The 19,968-nt window shown below is 36.9% G+C and overlaps 3 protein-coding genes across 3 annotated transcripts; 1 reads left to right on the top strand and 2 right to left on the bottom strand.

Annotated features, from left to right (window-relative positions):
* Positions 1 to 393: 393 nt before the first annotated feature.
* Positions 394 to 5,163, bottom strand: Tsr1 (Tsr1 ribosome assembly factor). Its single transcript, XM_076114797.1, has 9 exons — positions 4,962 to 5,163; positions 4,627 to 4,897; positions 3,727 to 4,471; positions 3,029 to 3,544; positions 2,272 to 2,538; positions 1,909 to 1,998; positions 1,241 to 1,348; positions 820 to 940; positions 394 to 576 (listed from the first exon to the last, which is right to left on the bottom strand). The coding sequence occupies exons 1-9, from the start codon at positions 5,056 to 5,058 to the stop codon at positions 422 to 424; spliced, it is 2,370 nt and encodes a 789-aa protein (XP_075970912.1). The 5' UTR covers positions 5,059 to 5,163; the 3' UTR covers positions 394 to 421.
* A 492-nt stretch (positions 5,164 to 5,655) lies between these two features.
* Positions 5,656 to 12,768, top strand: Sec61alpha (SEC61 translocon subunit alpha). Its single transcript, XM_076114795.1, has 10 exons — positions 5,656 to 5,822; positions 5,962 to 6,029; positions 6,274 to 6,339; positions 6,725 to 6,935; positions 8,600 to 8,761; positions 9,669 to 9,764; positions 10,127 to 10,293; positions 10,927 to 11,067; positions 11,552 to 11,800; positions 12,349 to 12,768. Exons 1-10 carry the CDS (start codon positions 5,816 to 5,818, stop codon positions 12,610 to 12,612), a joined length of 1,431 nt encoding a protein of 476 aa, XP_075970910.1. The 5' UTR covers positions 5,656 to 5,815; the 3' UTR covers positions 12,613 to 12,768.
* Positions 12,769 to 13,396: 628 nt separating this feature from the next.
* stx (ubiquitin-like domain-containing protein stuxnet) lies at positions 13,397 to 19,617 on the bottom strand. Its single transcript, XM_076114794.1, has 5 exons — positions 19,209 to 19,617; positions 19,000 to 19,087; positions 17,293 to 18,812; positions 16,801 to 16,888; positions 13,397 to 16,665 (listed from the first exon to the last, which is right to left on the bottom strand). Exons 1-5 carry the CDS (start codon positions 19,406 to 19,408, stop codon positions 16,234 to 16,236), a joined length of 2,328 nt encoding a protein of 775 aa, XP_075970909.1. The 5' UTR covers positions 19,409 to 19,617; the 3' UTR covers positions 13,397 to 16,233.
* Positions 19,618 to 19,968: the final 351 nt, after the last annotated feature.

Below are 19,968 nucleotides of genomic sequence, written 5' to 3'. Positions count from 1 at the left end.
GGAGATATACGAGAATATGTGAAGCGTAAGATGTGTGTATAATACTTATAGTGGTCGTGCAAGAGGCCTACTTCAGACCATGAAAATACGTAATTTTATTTTTATAGTAATTCATAAAGGTAAAATGCTCTAGCATGTTTAATGTATAATAGAATACGGGAATTAACGCGAACACGCATTTTAACTTAAAATGCCTAACGTAATGCAACCTGCGCCGAAACGCTATACATTACACAACATATTGTTGTTAATTAAATCATAAATTTATTTTTTTAGACTTATGGCGCTAAAGATTACTTTCGTCTTTTAATGACAAATAGAAAGCCATAACCTAATCAATATGTATACTCAATCGAAACAGTTAAGATTCGTAAAAAAAAATAAACAACACAATAATTTCTACATAACATTTATTTACAATCTACTCCATCATATCGGACTCCTTGTTATCCCGGTCAGTCACGATACAGTTCTCATAGTTCCACTTGGGGAACATTCGCTTGTACAGGTTCAGCAGCACCGTGTCCTGGGATCTCAGTTGACCGTCGAATACGCACTTCATGTGACCGTGGGTACCTGAAACCGAATGTATGTTAAATATACACGGCCGCTGTGGCGCAGAGGTTAAAGTGGTCACTTTGCCACTAACTATCAAGAGGTTGTGGGTTTGATTCCCTCACGGATGAAGTATTGTGCTGTCCATAAATAGTTGTTTCAGGTCTAGTTGTACTTTGTGTCCGTGGTTTGTAGAAGTTCCCGCGACGCAAAAGCATTTCTTAGTGCGGAAGCTGTTTTTTCTTTAATAAAAAAATATCTCACCTAGTGGTTCCTTTATGTGGCCAGTGCGGCCATACTTAGTCCTAAGTTTGCAGGGTTTGAAATATATAACATCATCTCTGTTGAAGAACATGAATCTGATGACAGCTGACCTTTTGTTGACCTGTAATCAAAGAAAGTGTCAGATAATCTATCTGCTAAATGACCACAAAAGTATTGAAGCAACTGTAAAAGTAGCAGCGATACCGGGCGTAACTATGCAAATACAATCGTAGTGTGAATTAACCACATTTATTGATAAAAAGCTACTAAAAAAGCAATTTTATATTGACATTCTACTGACGCACGGATAATTAATTGCTATAGATTTATTTTTATAATAGGAATTGCACCATTCACACTGAGTTGCTAGCAATGACATTATATATCGTTTTTACTACAAAATTAAACACTGAATCCTTACCTTATATGGATGTCCTGATAATACAATTCTCTTGATAATCAATCTATTGGGATTACAAGATAATAATACTCCTGTCGCTAGTAACTGAAGATTCGTGTTCTTCTTCTCCTATAAAATAAAACAATAAGTTAATAACATACATAATTAACATAACGCCTGTTGTACCCGAAGATTGAGGGCGCGTTCCCACTATGTCGTAACGATTAATTTATCGTTGGACGACTGTCGTCTCTAGCTGTTCCCATTATAACGATTGTTTGTCGTCAAAAAATGTTATTGTTTAGTGACTGTCGTATCTAGCCGTCCCCACTATCACGATAATCTGTCGTCACTGCAAAAAATGTCGTAGACGACAGTAAGTCGTGTCGTTCTATATGTGAACACCTCCATTTAAACATATAAGCCACGACACTTAAAACTACACGATTATCTGTCGTCACGATTTAGTGGGAACGCGCCCTAAAGCAGAAGTATATGATTTCGTGATTTACAATGTTAGTCCCTTAAAATAGGAGGAATCTAACCATATACCGAGCTACAAGGGCTAGGGTCCGATACTAAAATCCAGGCTACGATTTAGACCAATTGCATTTTGAGCGACTCAGCATAACATAGAGGCAGTTAAAGAATAAGTACTTCAAAATGATGATGATTTGTTATCGGCTTACCTTAAAACAGAGAACTGAAGACGGACTAAATTGTATGGGCGCGTAGAAAGATGCTACACACGTTGATGCTGGCTGGAAGTATCTCTCATACTGTAAACATAAAGGATAAAAGTAATTTTCATAGCTTATTGATAACTATTACACTGATCTATCTAATAAAAATAATCACAGAATGTATGAAAAATCTATCAATAATAGCTAAGCTGACCAGTAATTATATTACCAGACATACTATTTCGAGTCAAGTCAAGTGCTCTTTTGTTAAATATTCATTTGAAATTTGTTCTAAGAAAAAATACTGAGATTTATTATCGAAAAACCTATTACACAACTAAACAACAAAATAGTGATATCCATACTAACCTTATGCTTAGCTCCATTAGTGTGCTGACTGAATATAGGATTGACTATAAACCGTCTATACCCAACTTGGAATATAAGTCTCTCTTTACTCTTAATAGGTTCATCACTGGCTCCAGTGCGTTTCAGCACTACATTCATTAGAGACATCTTCTGTTCATGGGGCAGTAGACCAAATACTGAGAGAGGAGCGTTGGCATTAGCATTGTTGAACGCCTTCCATAGATCTTGACGGACATCTTTCACGTGGATTGTGATGTAGAAACCATACTGAAGAGTAATTGAATGCATTATTTTCTACAAATATATAGCTGACTATACTTTTTTTTAAGTGTCATTAAGACCTTGTCCAGTAGAGGCGATTACACCGCAATCATTTCGCGCATATTTCGCGCGAACTTTCCGTCCACAAGGAACGTCAGCTCTGCGCGTATTTTGAACTCGCTTATGGACTCTATGTATGGCGCGTAGTATCTGGGTAAAGCGCGAACGAACACGCGCGAATCGATTCGTGGCGAATTCGCCCCTTCCGGACCCGGTATAAGCTAGCAAGGTGCTGAGTTATGTGGGAGTTTAAAGCCGCACATTAGCCAAACGGCGAAAATCGTCCCTTGTAAATTTCTTATTAACCAGCATTCTCCTTATATTACCTCAAAAATTGATTTATTTTTTATATTGATACAGACATAATCCCACAGAATGTTAAACAAATAAACCTGTAAAATTAGTTTCAAAGGAATTTTTAATGATAATAACTCACCATATTAACCAAGCTATCTTCCAACTCCTTAAACACCCGCCTCCTAGTTCTATCATAGTTCTCAAACTGGAATATCCTCGCGAAGTCTTCCGGGAGATTCTCTTTAACATCCCAGGGGGAAGTCCTGAAAGACTCCAAGCCCCTGTACCGCATAAACCGTTCCCTAGCTGGGACATCTTGTGGAGTGTCCACTTCGTCAGGGAACTGTTGATCTTCTTTAGCTGCTGCCAGTTTCTTCAACATTTCATGTTCTTCCGCCGCATCGATAGTAGCGTCATACTTCTCATCGGTCGGTCCCATCTCCGATTCAGTAACAGATTCAAAGTCGTTGTCTTCTGCGTTTTCTTCTTGATCTGAGTTATCTTCTTCACATGACATAAATTCGTCATTGTCTTCTTCATCCTCGCTACCACTTCCGTCGTCTTCTGAGCCACCTTCTGCATCAGATTCAACAATCCACGCAGCTTGGTAGTCAGACCAACCTTTGGGAACTTTCTTCACCTTTTTCTTTTTAGTCTGAAAATAACAGTATATGTGTGTAGATAAACTGAAAACAGGTAAACAAAAATAGTTTTTATAATAAGAGTAGGCCCTGTCACAAAAAAGTATGTAAGAATACTCATTACTAGGCAAAGAAAATTATATCAGCTAAGGCCATTTAAAATATAAAAAATCTATTCCAAACCAAAAAAAGGTACCTCTATATTGGCCTGTTCAATTTCTTCCTCAGTTGGCCAAGTTTGCTCAGCATCCATCGGATCAGGAATATTCTCAGATGCAAGACTTTCTTGTTTAGCTGGATCTGCCACTTGCAGTACAGACACTTTCATAACCTCATCATCCATATTTGCATCACCAGACTTAGCATTTTCTTTCCCAGAAGAGAGCGGATGAGGGTCTTCCAAGCCATCAATTCTCGACATTTGGAAATCCCCAAGACCAGTTATATGCACCAAACCGTTCACATTTAAAGGCATTCCACGTAAATACCCACTTATTTTCAGAGTCCCGCTTTCACCTTCCGCATCAGGTACGTACTCAACTTCTTCAGCTAACATATAAGGTCTCTTCTCTCTATGGTGTATAATGTTACGTTTCTGGTTACCGATACGACGTAACAAGTTGAGACCGTCTGAACTCTTGTCTAATTGTACTATTTTTTCTTCTGGCAACCATTTTGAGATTAGCTTTTGGACATTTTGCTTTTCAGTTGTGCGTTTTTTTGGGTGGACTCCTTCAATGTCCATTGCAGCAACGATTGGTGTGGGCATTCCTTGTGCCATAGCTAAAGCAAGGACTTTCTCTCCCCACTCGTCAACGGGCTCGTCAAGAGCTGAACTAATGAATAGAGCTGTGTCTGCTACTTTCAGAGCATCTAAAAGAGCAAAGTCGTTGTTCACCTCTGGACATATGAAAGAGAATCTTTGCTTGAAGTTTGGTAATCTGAAAATTAAAAATACATATAGTATAATCAACATAGTGTGACTGTAAAAAATGCAAAATTTGTATCCTTGACTTATTTTTTACTTGCATCCATGGCGAATGTGGGAATGTTAACTAAAAAATTTTATATTTTCAGTAAATAAACAATAACTTACCCAAGATGTAAAATACCATTTGGAGCTTGAGTAACAACTGCGCCTTCAGAACAAGTCTTCAATATCACGAGAGCAGACTGCACGTCTAGCTGAGCATTTAACGGCACCACACAAACTAAGAACGGAGGATTCCTACCGCCACCCAGTGCACGTTTCTTAGACAACACTTCTTCGCGTTTATTCTTGCGAATTTGAAGAGCTTGGTGGCGACGCTCATCTTTCTTCAGTATATGACGATTGCGGCGAACAAACTCCTTCACATTCACCTTCCCTGTAGAAGATACTTATTAAAAACTGTACGCAAAAACTTACGTTTTTTTACAACTAACACTAACCTTTCACAGCGGCTGAAATACCGCGTTTGGATCGATGACGAGACTTGTGAGCCTTATTGCTCTGCTTTAGGTTCCCAGCACGATGCGCTTGCTGCATTTTGGATGTTAGTATTGCTCAAATCTTCATTTAAAATTTATATTTACTAAATACAAGCACATGGTGCGGCATGAAGAATTGTGTCAAAATTGACAGTGACATTTACTACATTTTACTGTAATATTTATTGTGACATAATGCGTTCGTTCGGAAGTAAAAACTTTTTCAGACAGACTAGATGAAACTGAATTATTTCTGTAGCTGACTTTGACTGCCGAGAATATCAGTTGGTTTTAGTTACCAGTGGCATAAAATCGCATAAAGTAATAGAATAGTGGTTTCAGGAACTTTATTTATAAATGTATCTGAAACATCAAAATATACATTTGCAAAAATTCTAAATTAACAAAGGAGTTCATCAGATTAATATATTTCTTTTTTTATCTTTTAATGTTTAATTCCAACTGAATAACATAAATGCATTCCTTAGAAATTGTCACAAATTGCTCGTTTTAATTAAATAAAAATGAGATTAACTATTTCATTTAACTAAATCGACATGAAATGTGTAAATAATATCTATTTTGTGTTATGTTATTTTATCCTTTCAAGGGCAACATTATGCACGCCAACATCACAGGTCACGTGACGTGACGTTGTGGACGTGTCATTCGCGGACGGCTCGTTGGCGGCGTTGCGCAGGCTCTTTCTCGCAAAAGTCCTATTGGAGTGTTACTAATGAACAAAAGTTGAATGGTTTTAGCCGAATTGTTCAGTTAATATTTTAGTTAGGGTAGTTAATTCGCAATAAATCAAAATGGGAAGTGAGTATCGTTCATTTTATTTACTAAAAATAGTGTTAAAACCGTGGACACGTATTTGCACATTTTCATGAAATTTACTTCGAAATTGTGTGTTGTGTGATAAAGGTGTGATTTATTAATGTTATTATTCTACTTTCAGTCAAATTCCTGGAAGTTATAAAGCCGTTCTGCAGTATATTGCCAGAAATAGCGAAACCTGAAAGAAAGGTAAGTCAACACTATATTTGAGGTGAATGCTCAGATATTCCTTGATATTCGTGTTTGTAATGCATTGTATCAGGGAATTTACCCTAATTGGTGTATATTCTGGCCTTAATACGTGTTAAAACGTAAGTGAAAGTGCATACCTAACCCTAATGTTGGTGTATGTAGGATAGCTAACTGTACTTTTTGTTGTACATTTTGGAGGTGTGTATTTGAGTTATTTCTAACTGAATGTATTGTCTTTCAGATCCAATTCCGCGAGAAAGTATTATGGACTGCAATCACATTATTTATTTTCTTAGTATGCTGTCAGGTAAGCAAAATAATTTTGATATTTCTATTGTGATGTGGCCATATGCTTCATAAGATAAAGTCTTATAACATGTACATTTTAACTAAAATAATCTGGCAATATGTCCAATAAGATTAAAGGGAAGCTAATTGGAGTAATATTAATTAATTTTAATATAAAAAGTTTGATTCTACCCACATAAATGATATTAGATATACAACAATGTCTATACAGTATGATGTGGAACATTTTTGCCATATAACTGACCTCAAAAAGAAGAAAAACAGGTTATCAATTCATGAGAGTAGCCATGAATAGATTACATATGGAACTTTTACATTATACATAAGCTGGCATTCACTTATCATTCATGAAAACGTTCTACAAGCTATCTCTTTGATTTCAGATTCCCTTATTCGGTATAATGTCATCAGACAGTGCAGATCCCTTCTATTGGATCCGTGTAATTCTTGCGTCAAATAGAGGAACACTCATGGAACTCGGCATATCTCCTATTGTAACGTCTGGACTTATCATGCAACTGTTGGCCGGTGCTAAAATCATCGAGGTCGGTGACACACCTAAAGACAGAGCTTTGTTCAATGGAGCACAGAAATGTAAGTATATATGACTGAATTTATGTGTGTGTTTTTCTATTCAAATTATTTAGGACCTTCTGTAACAACACTTAACCTGAAATCTTCCTAGGACTTGGGCTTTGTTTATTTTTTAGGAATCCTAGTTTTTTTTTTTGTAGTCCAACTTAAATAATGTAACGTGCCAGTATTTCAATACATTTCAAAATATCTACATACATAATTTCATATCTTTATCTCTCAGGGATAAGTAGAGTTCAAGTAATGCAAATTAATATGGCTTATAATCCAGTTTATATTAATTCATCATATTGCAGCACTTTGTGCTACACATGTGCATGTATAGGTCAGATTAGAAATAGTTGTCTAAATTTATTTACCATGTAGTGTTGATATTTACTAAAGTCATGCAAGCACATGGAGGCAGATGGCCAATTTCTCCTTGAACTGAACTGTGGGCACTTTGCCAGATTATATTTATAACAATAGGAACTTTCTAATATGAAGTATTGACTACACAATATTTACAAATTATTCAAACTTTTTGGTGACAAAAAATGGTTTAGTTATAGTATTTTATGTTACTTTTTGTTATTTGTAATTTCTTTTTGGGAGGCCTTTTCGAGGCCTTTGTTTATTATTAGTAGAACACAAATAGGGATGAAAAAAAAAATGGGCACTAATATGACTGCCTCCGTGGCGCAGTGGTTTAGGTCGCCACGCCGATACCACTGCAACGGGAGGTCGTGGGTTCGATTCCCACACGGAGCAATTATTTGTGCGATCCACAAATAATTGCTTCGGGTCTGGTTGTGCTTTGTGTCCGTTGTTTGTATGTTTGTAAAAGTCCCCGCGACACAAGAGCAATTCTTAGTGCGGGAGTTGTCTTTTCTAAAGAAAGAAAGATATTAAATGTTTTACTTTATGTTATTTATATATTATGTTGAAAAACCTATGATATAATGGGTTTTTACTAAATATGTTTTTGTTATACACATGTGACTGTTAGAATTCACCTATTTTGTATAAAATATCTACTTGTTATCAAAGAATAATATTGATAGTAGTTATTATCTTAATATTTATACATATCAGCTACAAAGTTGAACTCATGCAATAAAAATTAATTATGTATTTTGAAAAATAATAATGAGACATTTTAAAATTTAATCTTTTTTATTGAGTTTTGAGAGTTAACTATTAAACTTAACTTGTCAGTACAGTAATATAAAATTCACGATTTTTTTATGTACACTTTTAAATTTTTTACATTCTGAATATAAAAATGGTTCAAGGACATATCAATATACTTTCACTACAGCTGTGTATTCTTCTCTACTATACTTTACTGAATATATAGTATGTGCCAATTAACTTTATATGTCAGAATATAACAGCAAGCCCTTGCACAGAAATCTAGTTATTACAAAAAAAAGTCATCTCAAAATACAAGTTTACCTGCACATTTTTTTTATTAACATCACAAAAATATACCTATTTTTTGTTTCCCAAACGAGTTTCGCGGCTTATGATTAAGTGTCGGTTACCCTATCCGAGAGTGTCAGCAAATGTACGAAACTTACCGTTACTTATTCAGAAGTTGTGAAAAATAGGGCTAACATTTATATCTCTAGCCTCTTATACTGTATAGTGGGCTCATAACTGAGTGTGATGCTTGTTAACAGTGTTCGGCATGGTGATCACTGTGGGTCAGGCCATCGTGTACGTGATGACGGGCATGTACGGCGAGCCCAGCGAGATCGGCGCCGGCGTGTGCCTGCTCATCATCATCCAGCTCTTCGTTGCCGGTCTTATTGTGCTGCTGCTCGACGAGCTCCTGCAAAAAGGTCCGTTGTTTATTTAAATTTATTGAAGAAATTGTTTGTTTTAGAAAAAACATGGTTCTGGTTAGGACTGTTCTTTGACATATGGTGAAAAAGTCCAGTCTTTAGGTCCTATAGGTATATGGTTGTCTTTAATTTTTTTTTTTTTTGTAATAATCATGATTAATCTTAAAGTCTCTTTGTCTTGATACTAATCATGTATCTGATTCAAACAGTTATGACTTAGAAGAAAAATAGTATTCTGCTCTTAGTTCTTAAATATGCGTTTTAATAAGATTAGGGCGATCAAAGTCAAAGTTTCGTCAAACAATTGTTAGTGAAAGAAATTATTTATATTCATTTAATTGCTTCAGCTTCAAAGATAGCAAAAATTTCCCTTACAAAAGTAATTGCTTTTATTTTTGAGTCTGTAACAGCCATTATTGTGAACAAACAAAAGTAATTAATAAAATGGAAACCTATTAAAGTTAGCTATAATTACTTAATGAATATGATAATGTCAATTACAGTATTACTTATAGGTAATTACTTCCTTCTATATTTTTATGATCATTAACGGTAACTCCATTACAAAACTATCTATGGATGGGATGTTACTTGTTTATACAAAAACTTCAAAGTCGATTTTGATGAAATTTCACTCAGCTTGGAATAAGATGCTTTTTACTACAAGATCAAAACATGATAATCTTTCGCGGATGAAGTCTGCAGATATATGAATATTTGAAAAAAAAAATAGTGCTTAGTTTTGTCTGTATGTTTGTCCACGATTATCCCACGTATGGCTTAACTGATTTTGATGCAGATTTTAGAATAATATTTATTACACCTAGGAGAAAGTTTAACTGACTTTAAAAAAGGAGGTTTTTTCGTAATTATTTTAGTAGTTAACAATACAATTTGTTTGCAGGATACGGTCTCGGCTCTGGTATTTCTCTGTTCATTGCTACCAACATCTGTGAGACAATCGTCTGGAAGGCCTTCTCCCCTGCTACCGTTAACACTGGTAAGTTTTAAATCAAAAGCAACAAAATAAAATAAATGGTAAACTTAACATTTGAATATAATAAGAAATAATGGTGATATTTCCATGATTATGAAACTAAATATTAATTATACACTTCGCGTCAAAAAAAGCTGAACACCCTCGAAATTTTCTTGAGACGTATTTTTTTTAGAAAAATGCTTATGTACCAAAATGTATATGCTCCTAAAATGGGGTCCTAAATTAGGGTTGCCATTAGTGTATACAGATTTGAAAAAAATTCACTTTCACTTTGAACGAAAAAATTTATTCCTGAAATTATAGTTTCCAAAGCTTTTTATTGTCTATTCTTTTCTTAACTCACTTGTGTATTGTCCCAATAGGTCGTGGTACAGAATTCGAAGGCGCCGTGATAGCGCTGTTCCACCTGTTGGCCACCCGGCCGGACAAGGTTCGAGCCCTGCGCGAGGCATTCTACCGCCAGAACCTGCCCAACTTGATGAACTTGCTCGCCACCGTGCTCGTGTTTGCGATAGTTATATACTTCCAGGTATGTACATGATAATTTTAGAATAGACTACTATAATCGGTGTTTAGGACCAGCTCACGGATAAGTCCCGTAAAACTGCCCAATAGATATGATGGCTAAAGTATGAAAATATTTCACCTGATAAGCTAACCAAGACTTATTCAGAAGTGGTGAAATGGGGCACTTTCACGACAACTGGATAGTCACTGTTAATAATATAGTTATTAACAGTGACTTGTTATAATATAGTTGATTACTTTAAAGTTTATAGAGTCCTTTCTTATAAGACCAGTCGAAGGTCAACGACAACTTTGACACGTCATCGATATTTATTCAGGTGTATCAAAGCTATTGATACCATAAGTATGGATCTATAGTTTACATAACTTAAACGGACCTGAAATTATTTTTTCAAATCCCGAAACAGGTGAAGGTTTTATGGTGAAATAGGGGATGAAATATTAAAATTTGTTGTACTTCTGTAAAATTTTAATATTTTTTACAATATACCTAACCTGAACTTGGCCAGTGTTGGTGGATTGACAGCGCAATCCCTTCCTCATTCCGATAGGACACCTTTGCCCAACAATGGGACAGTAATTTGTTAAATAAGTATTTGTTGTGTTTTCTATAAAAACATGTTTTATTGTACAGGGCTTCCGCGTGGACCTACCCATCAAGTCAGCTCGCTACCGCGGCCAGTACTCTTCGTACCCGATCAAGCTGTTCTACACCTCCAACATACCTATCATTCTTCAATCTGCTCTCGTCTCTAACCTCTACGTCATCTCACAGGTATGTTATTGTGTTTTATTTATTATTTACAGTTTTAATAGGACACCTGGACTTATATGCACTTATTTACCGAGGATTTATGGCGACTAATGGAAATAGAACGACGAAATAACATAATGAGTGTTTTGATGACTTGGTCTTATTTAATAAATAGATGAATAATAATATTATATAGGCTCGTAACAGTAATTTCATCACCCAGTTCATAATTCCAGTTTAATATTCTCTTGACAATAATGAGACCAAATAAGATTTCAAATGAAATAGAAAATTGACTCCATTATTCATCTGTTGATTAGTAAAGTACTATATTTGAATGATTCGTACTTGATCATCTGATCCCAAATTAAGCAGAACATGTATCATACATAGCCAGACAATTGATAACAAATAATTCTAAGTTCTAAAAAAGAAGAAGCCAAGACAGTTCAAGGCATAAAGTTATTGCAATCAATGAATTAAGCATCATCATCGTGGTCCTTAGATGTTGGCGGTGAAGTTCAGCGGCAACTTCCTGGTGAACTTGCTGGGCGTGTGGGCGGACGTGGGCGGCGGCGGCCCGGCGCGCGCCTACCCGGTGGGCGGGCTGTGCTACTACTTCAGCCCGCCGGAGTCGCTCGCGCACATCGCGCACGACCCGCTCCACGCCGTGCTCTACATCATCTTCATGCTCGGCTCCTGCGCCTTCTTCTCCAAGACCTGGATCGATGTCTCCGGATCTTCTGCTAAGGATGTAAGTATTTCTATTGCACGCACATATTTTGTGTGAATTGTTATGTATAGGAAAGTTTTGGAAAACTTATACTGCTTGTAATAAAAAAAAATGTAATCATCGGTTTCAAGCTCAAAATTATATAGAGGCTAATTTATTACCTAGTTAACTTTACTTTTATGCATAGCTTTTCGAGTTTGAGAAACATTTTTCATTGATCATGTTACTGTTGCATTACTGACACGTATACGCTTACAGTAACATTGTGACCTAAAAACGAATGCACCGTTTACAAAAAAGTCGTGTTAACGTCGTAGAAAAACCGGTACGAGTGAACGAACTCATTTCGATCATCGGTTATAACAGTTACCGCTGAATTGCCCCCTCTATAACACTTTCCAATAAGTGAAAGTGTTTTAAATAGTACCGTGGAAATAGCGCAATTTATCATTTGGGGACGCACATTATCATGATGAGAAAGCATTAGATTATCGACTATTATTTATAGCGTGACCTAGATAGATACTGACTAGAATGTAAGCTAAATAACGTGTGTTTGCTCGTCGCAGGTTGCCAAGCAACTGAAGGAACAACAGATGGTGATGCGCGGTCACCGCGACAACTCGATGATCCACGAGCTGAACCGCTACATCCCGACGGCGGCCGCGTTCGGTGGTCTGTGTATCGGCGCGCTGTCAGTGCTGGCCGACTTCCTCGGCGCCATCGGCTCGGGCACGGGTATCCTGCTCGCCGTCACCATCATCTACCAATACTTCGAGATATTCGTCAAGGAGCAGGCGGAGATGGGCGGCATGAGTACACTGCTCTTCTAAGATCATAATAGTTGTTCGTCGCGAACACCGCTCCGCCTCGCGCTGTGCCGGCGCGGAGCGATGTGCCCGGCGATGTTGTAGTGTGCGTGGCAACGCGTGTGTGGGTTATGTGCTAATTTATATAAATGAACTTTATAATAAAATAATTTACAAGTACAGACCTTGTTTTTATAGACCCTAAGAACTTTGTGTTTTTTAGACTTGATAAGTGGGTTTTAGAAATCCAGATTGTATTAGTTCACTGTTAAGTTTAACGGAAAATAGTGTACAATATTCTAATTGAAGTTATTCTGCTCACTCAAATAATTATCGTAGATATAAAGACTGAACAACATACATGTGAAATTATGACATTCTCGCTACAACTAACAATAACTACCACCATTGTTAACTATCTGTAACATATAAATGAAAATGACAGTAATTTGTAATTATTATTCAATATTTACTTATATCCAACTTTGTTAAGACTGTCTTACAAAGCTTATGATTATTAAGTTCGTGTTGGATTGTGTTTGTGAAATATTTTGTATATTTTGTTATACTAATTAACGCGAATTTATTATTCACGTATTGATTCTGTTGTTGATTGTCAGAACTAATATGTGATTAATACAATAGTACTCAGGTTCCTAACTACTACACGTTTATATCACAACAGAATCAGTTATCAAATAAATTCATTTATGTCGTTTTGGATCATTTGCTTTTTTATTTTATTTCGCACACTTCTGCACCAGAGTCGGCTGAAGGGCTGGATTATGAGAAATTTGAAACAACGAAATAATTTTGTTATGTAACTTTATTCTCCTCACTAGACATGCAAATACAAGGACAAAAAAACAATTTACGATTTTCCCTCAAAACCTTATAACAAAAACTCATCACGACTAAATTATACGGTAACAAAATGTATTTACAAAAACAAGAGACCGAATAAGTTTGCCGCCAAAATTTTATAGTTGTCGAAAAAATTGAGATCTTAGGAACATGATTGGTAAGAGATCGAACGGAACATTCGAACTGAAATAGTGCCAACTACATTTAATATATGGAACTTAAATAGTATACACGTATGGCACAACACTAATTACATTTACGTACCCTTACTGTGATAGGCACTTGGTAAATAAGATATTGTTAACAGTCACGACTGGACAGCGAACGCATTGATAAAAACTTTAAGATTTCATCGAAATTGTTTACAAATAATTTACTACCCTACTATATTGTCAGGCGCAAATTAGTATATAAAGAGATGCATCATGCAACTGTCGGTCATGAATTAAACCAGCAGTAATTACATGAATATACTCAAAATCTTCATATTGGAAATCGTTTCGTGCTTATCGCAACTCATTGGAAAATAAGAATGACCAATAAATAATCTTAAATTAATAGTATAAAATAAAACAAAAAAAACAATAATATTCAAATGACTTTTGGAATACGTCGATTCTTCTAAACCGAGTTAACTCATCACATAGCGATGAATCCATTTAGAAGTAGACAAAAATTTAAATAAAACAGTATATCACTGTAAAAGCACAGCCTGAAATTTGATCATTCTTTTAACCATACTAAAGATCATCAAAAAAACTCCATAGAATAAAAACAACAGCTAATTTATAAGCTTTTTGTGACGGAATTCGCTATTCAGTCATGACCCCACAGTACCTACGGCATGTAACGAACTCATTTATTGCTTCGTTTAAAAGACATTCAAACAGCGGTCTGATATCTTGGTCCCTTACCATCATGGGATTGAGGAAATCTATACTGTTACTATATAAACTTCTCGAGGAAGACTGGTCGTATTGCCATTCAAAATCTTGCCTAATATTCTTATGTCTTGGTATTATGAGATGTGAGAATTCGAATTGACAATCTATATTGACATGTGAAACAATAAATTATTAAGATGAAGCAGAATATACTAATACTAAACATGCTTTAGATTTGGTATCCGCCGAAGACCCCCTGGCGGAAAGGCAAAGGTTTCTGAAGCATTGATAACACATTTATTTCGCTAGTTATTATATCGTATCATGATATGAAGATAATGTAAATGTGACTATTGCCTCGTATTAATTTCCTTCACTATTCCACCAGTGAGCCTCGGAAGAAGGGATACAGTTCGAACATTGTACAGTTTGGCTTCGTTCAAGTTTAAGATGAACTATCATTGTGTAATGTTTCACATGTGAACGTGTACTGCACACTCTCACATCATCTTCTGCAACACATCAGGCAACACAATAATGCTCACTTAAATAAATAGCGTGTTGATCATCTGTTTATATTTATACACTAATAATTTCCGTATATGCCATTGTATAGTTTAGTGGGTCACTAGTTATTACCTACGAATTAGTATTCACAGAGATATTTCACAATAAACCCCTAAATTATGTCTAGGCAATTCAACGATAAAACTTTTTTTATAAAATCGAAGTATATTCAAAAAAGCACTTTACCACTACTAAAACTTTTGCATAATATGTATGTACAAAGCTAGTTCTAGTATCCCTATGTTCGTTATCTCTATGTGAACATTCATAGTATTATTGCATTTTACATGGATTGGTGTTCTTTACATAATATTATTATATCAACTGTCTGTGTATACCACAAATGTCTAAAAATACAACAACTAAACGAAACATGGGTAATGCAGGAAACAGTTTATTATCATTAACAACTTATCCATGGAACGAGAAAAGAAAAACAACGAAAAAAAATAACTAAAAGAATAACAGTGCCAATTATTAACTAAAAGTGGGATAAAGATCACTTGTCCTATTTAACAAAACATCTTAAAGGATGGATTAAGAAATGCGTTAGTTAAATCCCATACGAAGATTTATCAATCAATAGTGATTTTATAAAATTAAACTAGTACACAAGTGTCTAAAACTTGGAACCGATAAAATATAATCTAAAATATAACAACAAGTTGAATGTGCGCGGCGCGCCAGCCAAGTGTGTGTCGTGGACCTCACCCGGCCCTATAGCTAACAACTAGTGATTTCGCTAATCAATCTTTATTATTTGTACATGCGTATAATAGCACTTAAAGTTATTAGGTATACTAACCAAACTTAATTCAAATGGTAATTTAGAATATTAACCGCACTCGTCAGTACGCTTCTGAAGTCACCCGCGTACCTACAGCTCCGCTCGTTTACGAAAACCTGAATTTAAATACTACTTCACTCTAACACACTATTCTGTATCGCCAATATGAGTCTCGCAACCTACTGGAGAACGAAGACAATAAACTATTTGCATACATTCGCATTTGGTATATTTTGAAAACATTAGTTAATGTTTAAAATGCATACGCGTAACATATTGCTGAAACACTAGTGTCGGTGACGACGAGAAAGCTTTAGGTACGCACGCTCACACGCGTCAATGTGGGTAACACAAGAATTCTGTTAGTTATCGAGTCGCCCATGACCACGGTCGGAATGAGTCCTGTGCATATATTAAATTACACACCTGTAATGAGACAACTGTAATAATCAGTAATTTCCATACAAAAGCAAGACAAGATGGCGGTGTACCGTTACAAATCTAGAAGCGCGAGTTAATAAATTACGCGTTTGTTATCGACTGTTAAGCAACTGTTTCTATCTCTTCTTTTATAACGGGCGGCGCCTGCTCCGGCGACGCTATGGTCTTCGACGGCGAGTTGGTATAAGGCAGGGTCTTCAGTTTGCGAGCCTCGCGCCTCTGCTTCTTCTGTTGCATCACAAGCCTAAGTTGCTCGAGTTTGCACTTAGTTTTTGAATTCTCCATAGCTACGGTTTTAGCTGTATCACATTTCTTGCATATGTCGCCGGCGGCTTTGCCCACGCACGTGGCGCAGAGCTTGGGCTCGAGGCGGAGACACTGGCAGTCTTTGATCTCGCAGGCGCAGTGCTTGGCGGCCGCCGACGTGGACGGCGCGTGGCCGTCGCACTGGCCGTGCGCACAGCCCGCCTGGCTGCAGCCCGAACACTTGCCCGTCTCGTCCGTCACCACCGTGCACGTGTGACTCGTGTCCTTCTGAAATGCAAAATAACCATCTAAGATTGTGTAGAAAGCGTAAAGATAGTCCACAATATAATGTCAAACAATTTAAAGCGATTCATTAGCATAACAAGTGTGTCAAGTATAATATAAGTCAAACAATGTAATTACCTGTCCCAGAGCGATGGGTGGCGCGGCACACAGCAAGTCGTTTAGTATATGGATTATTGTAGATATATCTCTCTTTGGTCGGCCGTATCTGTAACGTAAATAAAAATAATTGTTTAAAGTAACGGAACACGAGATAACTTAACGATAGTAAACAAAGAATTTTCACATATAAGTACATATTACACAACCGACTTTTTTATCATCAGTATGTCTGTATGTTCAGTAAAGAGAAATCAAAAGTTGACTCAGTAGACTGTGCATCAAGGTACAGCTCACACTTAGTGTCTCTTTACATTTAGGTATACAAAATAATGCCGCCATCTTGGATTAAAAAAGTGTCGACACATGTGCAAATATTAACTGATTACACATATCTAACTCTCTTTTATTGTAAATGTGTATATTAATATACATGTTAAACCCTATAATAAATTCGTTCTTTGTTGTTTAAAACACTTAAATTGTGTAATATTATAATTTTAAAAGTCTCACCTGTCTTGCAGAGCTGGATTCAATGTGCCTGAGAATGTCCCTGAATAAATTCCCTTGCCATGATGCTTCATGGACTCAATCACAGCTCCGGGGCCAATCTTCGTGCGCACATCCTCAGCTGTCCTGAGATCTATTTTATTTGTCAAAACTTCTTTAGACAATTTCTTCAGTTTTTGTGTTAGATTCTTAGATGCTTCTATGAGAGCTTTGGTATCTACAGGAGGAGTTGGGGATGCACGCTGTGGCTTCTTTGGAGCATCGGGTGCCTTAAATGTTACCTGTTTAGATGTAGACGGAGTGGCATTGTCATCAGTCTGTCCTTGAGTACTTGGCTGCAGAATTAATTTCCTAGAATTAGTTATATACGGCTCTGTCCTGGAAGTGGATGGTTGAGATAAATTGGTGTCTTGACGACTTTGCATCCTCTTCTTGTGTTTGTTCACAACAGATTGCATGAAAGCCTTCTGCTTATTCTGCCCAATAGGATGTTTGAATTTGGATGTTTTATGAAGTAAATACTGGAAGCGCTTGTTTTTCAGAGGCTCATTAATGCTTTGGAAAGAAGGTAAAGCCCCTGTGTTGGCTTCCTGACTGCCGTGACTAGTTGTAGCCAAATTAGATATTTCCCTATCCATCATGGACTCATCCTGGTCCTCAAACAAGCCTTTATCAACTGCACTGTTAAATAGATTTTCCATAGGATACTCATCTATAGTACTTTCAGCAAGGAATGAACTTTGGTCTGTAAAATTATCACTGTCATCTGAACTGTCAGGAGTTTGGGAAGACGTAGGTGGACACTGCTTGTCACACATGGCACTTGATGAGGTGATCACATCATCTAGCTTGTTCTGAGATAGAAAGTCTATCAAGTCATTTTTCACTGAGTTCACAAGGGCTGCCTGCTCTGATATACACTCTTTAGAAGTAGAATCTATGGGGCTGGACACCAAGTTGGACAAAGACTTTATGGGTGACTGCTCATTTTCTATTGAAGTATCAGATATATCTGAGATGGTACAGCTTGGTGTTTCAACTGCTTCTTGTTTAGCCTTGCAAGCATCACAGGTTTCCTCAATAAATTTCTCTTCAGCCATTTTTCTGTACAAATCAAAGCAGTTTTGTAACATTTCAAAGTCTTTTTGTAGACCATGTGGATCTGGTTCAGGTTTAGGGTTATCACTACTTATATAGGAGTGGTCCATAGGCACAGGTGTACAGGTAGGAGGTGCAGTCTGAGGGCTGGGTGCTTCCCTGGCGTCACACTTAGTCCGTGATGTTGTAGCAGTAGATGTGGATGATGATGATGTTGATGCAGTAGCTTTTGAAGGTGTGGATGTCCTCAATGATCTCGAGCCGGAACCATTGTTCAAGGTGGACAGCTGTAGTTGTATCAGCATCATATGGTCACCTAACCTCATTGTCAAATTCAGTGGAGATTTGCCACTCAGGAAATCATTAACTTGAGTGTCATTCAAGGATTCTAATGCTTGCATCACAGAGTTTTCGGGCCTATGGCTCTGTAAAAAAACAAAGTGATAAAATGAATGAAGTAATTAATTAGTCAATAGAAGCAGAAATGGTATAATAGATAAATGTGTATTGATTAGTTTGTGATTGTTGTGAAACACGTGATGTACGCGAAGTACTTGGGGGGTTTCGACACAGCGTGACGCACAGACGAACAAGACGGACAGACGCACTCACCAGCAAGCCTGTCTCGACGCTCGGCAGGAGTATCACCCGCGATCCGTCCAGCAGACCATTCTCTTCCAACGTGCCGTCACTCAGTTGTCTGCGAACACAAAACTAAAGCTCAATACGCGAATCAAATAACACTGATGCGTCATCGTATCGACATATTTCCGTGATATGTTTGACAATAGAAGCTTGGCGTCTCTACTGTAAGCGCTCACCTTTCGCGATGCAGCAAGCATATTCTATCTTTAGACACCCTCAGTTTCTTCGAAACTAACTTCTTGAGGTGCTCCACTGTATTTTTACCGTTCACGCTGACGGAGAAATTACCACCCGTAGTAGTTTGTATATTCAGCGTAATGTCCGAGGTTTGGGGCGAGCCACACCCGTACACCTCTGTTCCTGTTGCTCGTTCCATAATTTCTTCATAAATTACACCAGAATTTATAATATAACACTGTTTGAAGCACACATGAACTATCTTTAATTACACAGCTATTTTATTGCAGGATAGAAATAACAGGGTCACGCCAGACCCCCAGTTTTTTGATGTGGCCGTCGGTGTGACCAGTTTTCATTCGCGATGTCCCGTTAATTTTTTTTTACAACAGCTGATGCGAAGCGCTCGCTACTTGCGTTTCGTTCAACGTCTTTGTTTCAACTGAGTGTAATTTTTGTAAGAATAAAACGTGTATTTGATAAAGCAACCGATGTAAGATAAATAAAGAATATATGAATAATTTAAGTGGTATTATAAAACGTATTTCCCTGTAAATTGCGACAGTAAATTGTTATCAATAGTAGGTAAACAGCGACGCAATACGCTTCTTGTCGTCAACTACGAACGTCAAAAAGTAAACGTCATATGACGTCATGCGACGCTGGCTGATTATAACGAGTGAACGCCAGTAAGCGGTAAACTTAAATTGGCCATGATGAGAAACTCATTTAAATTAATTAATGATTTTTATGATTAAT

This window comes from Anticarsia gemmatalis, chromosome 5 (assembly GCF_050436995.1).
Source record: "Anticarsia gemmatalis isolate Benzon Research Colony breed Stoneville strain chromosome 5, ilAntGemm2 primary, whole genome shotgun sequence".
NCBI classification, from domain to species: Eukaryota; Metazoa; Arthropoda; class Insecta; order Lepidoptera; family Erebidae; genus Anticarsia; species Anticarsia gemmatalis.
Note: the sequence above shows the minus strand (reverse complement) of the source record. Positions and strands in the feature narration are given on the sequence as shown.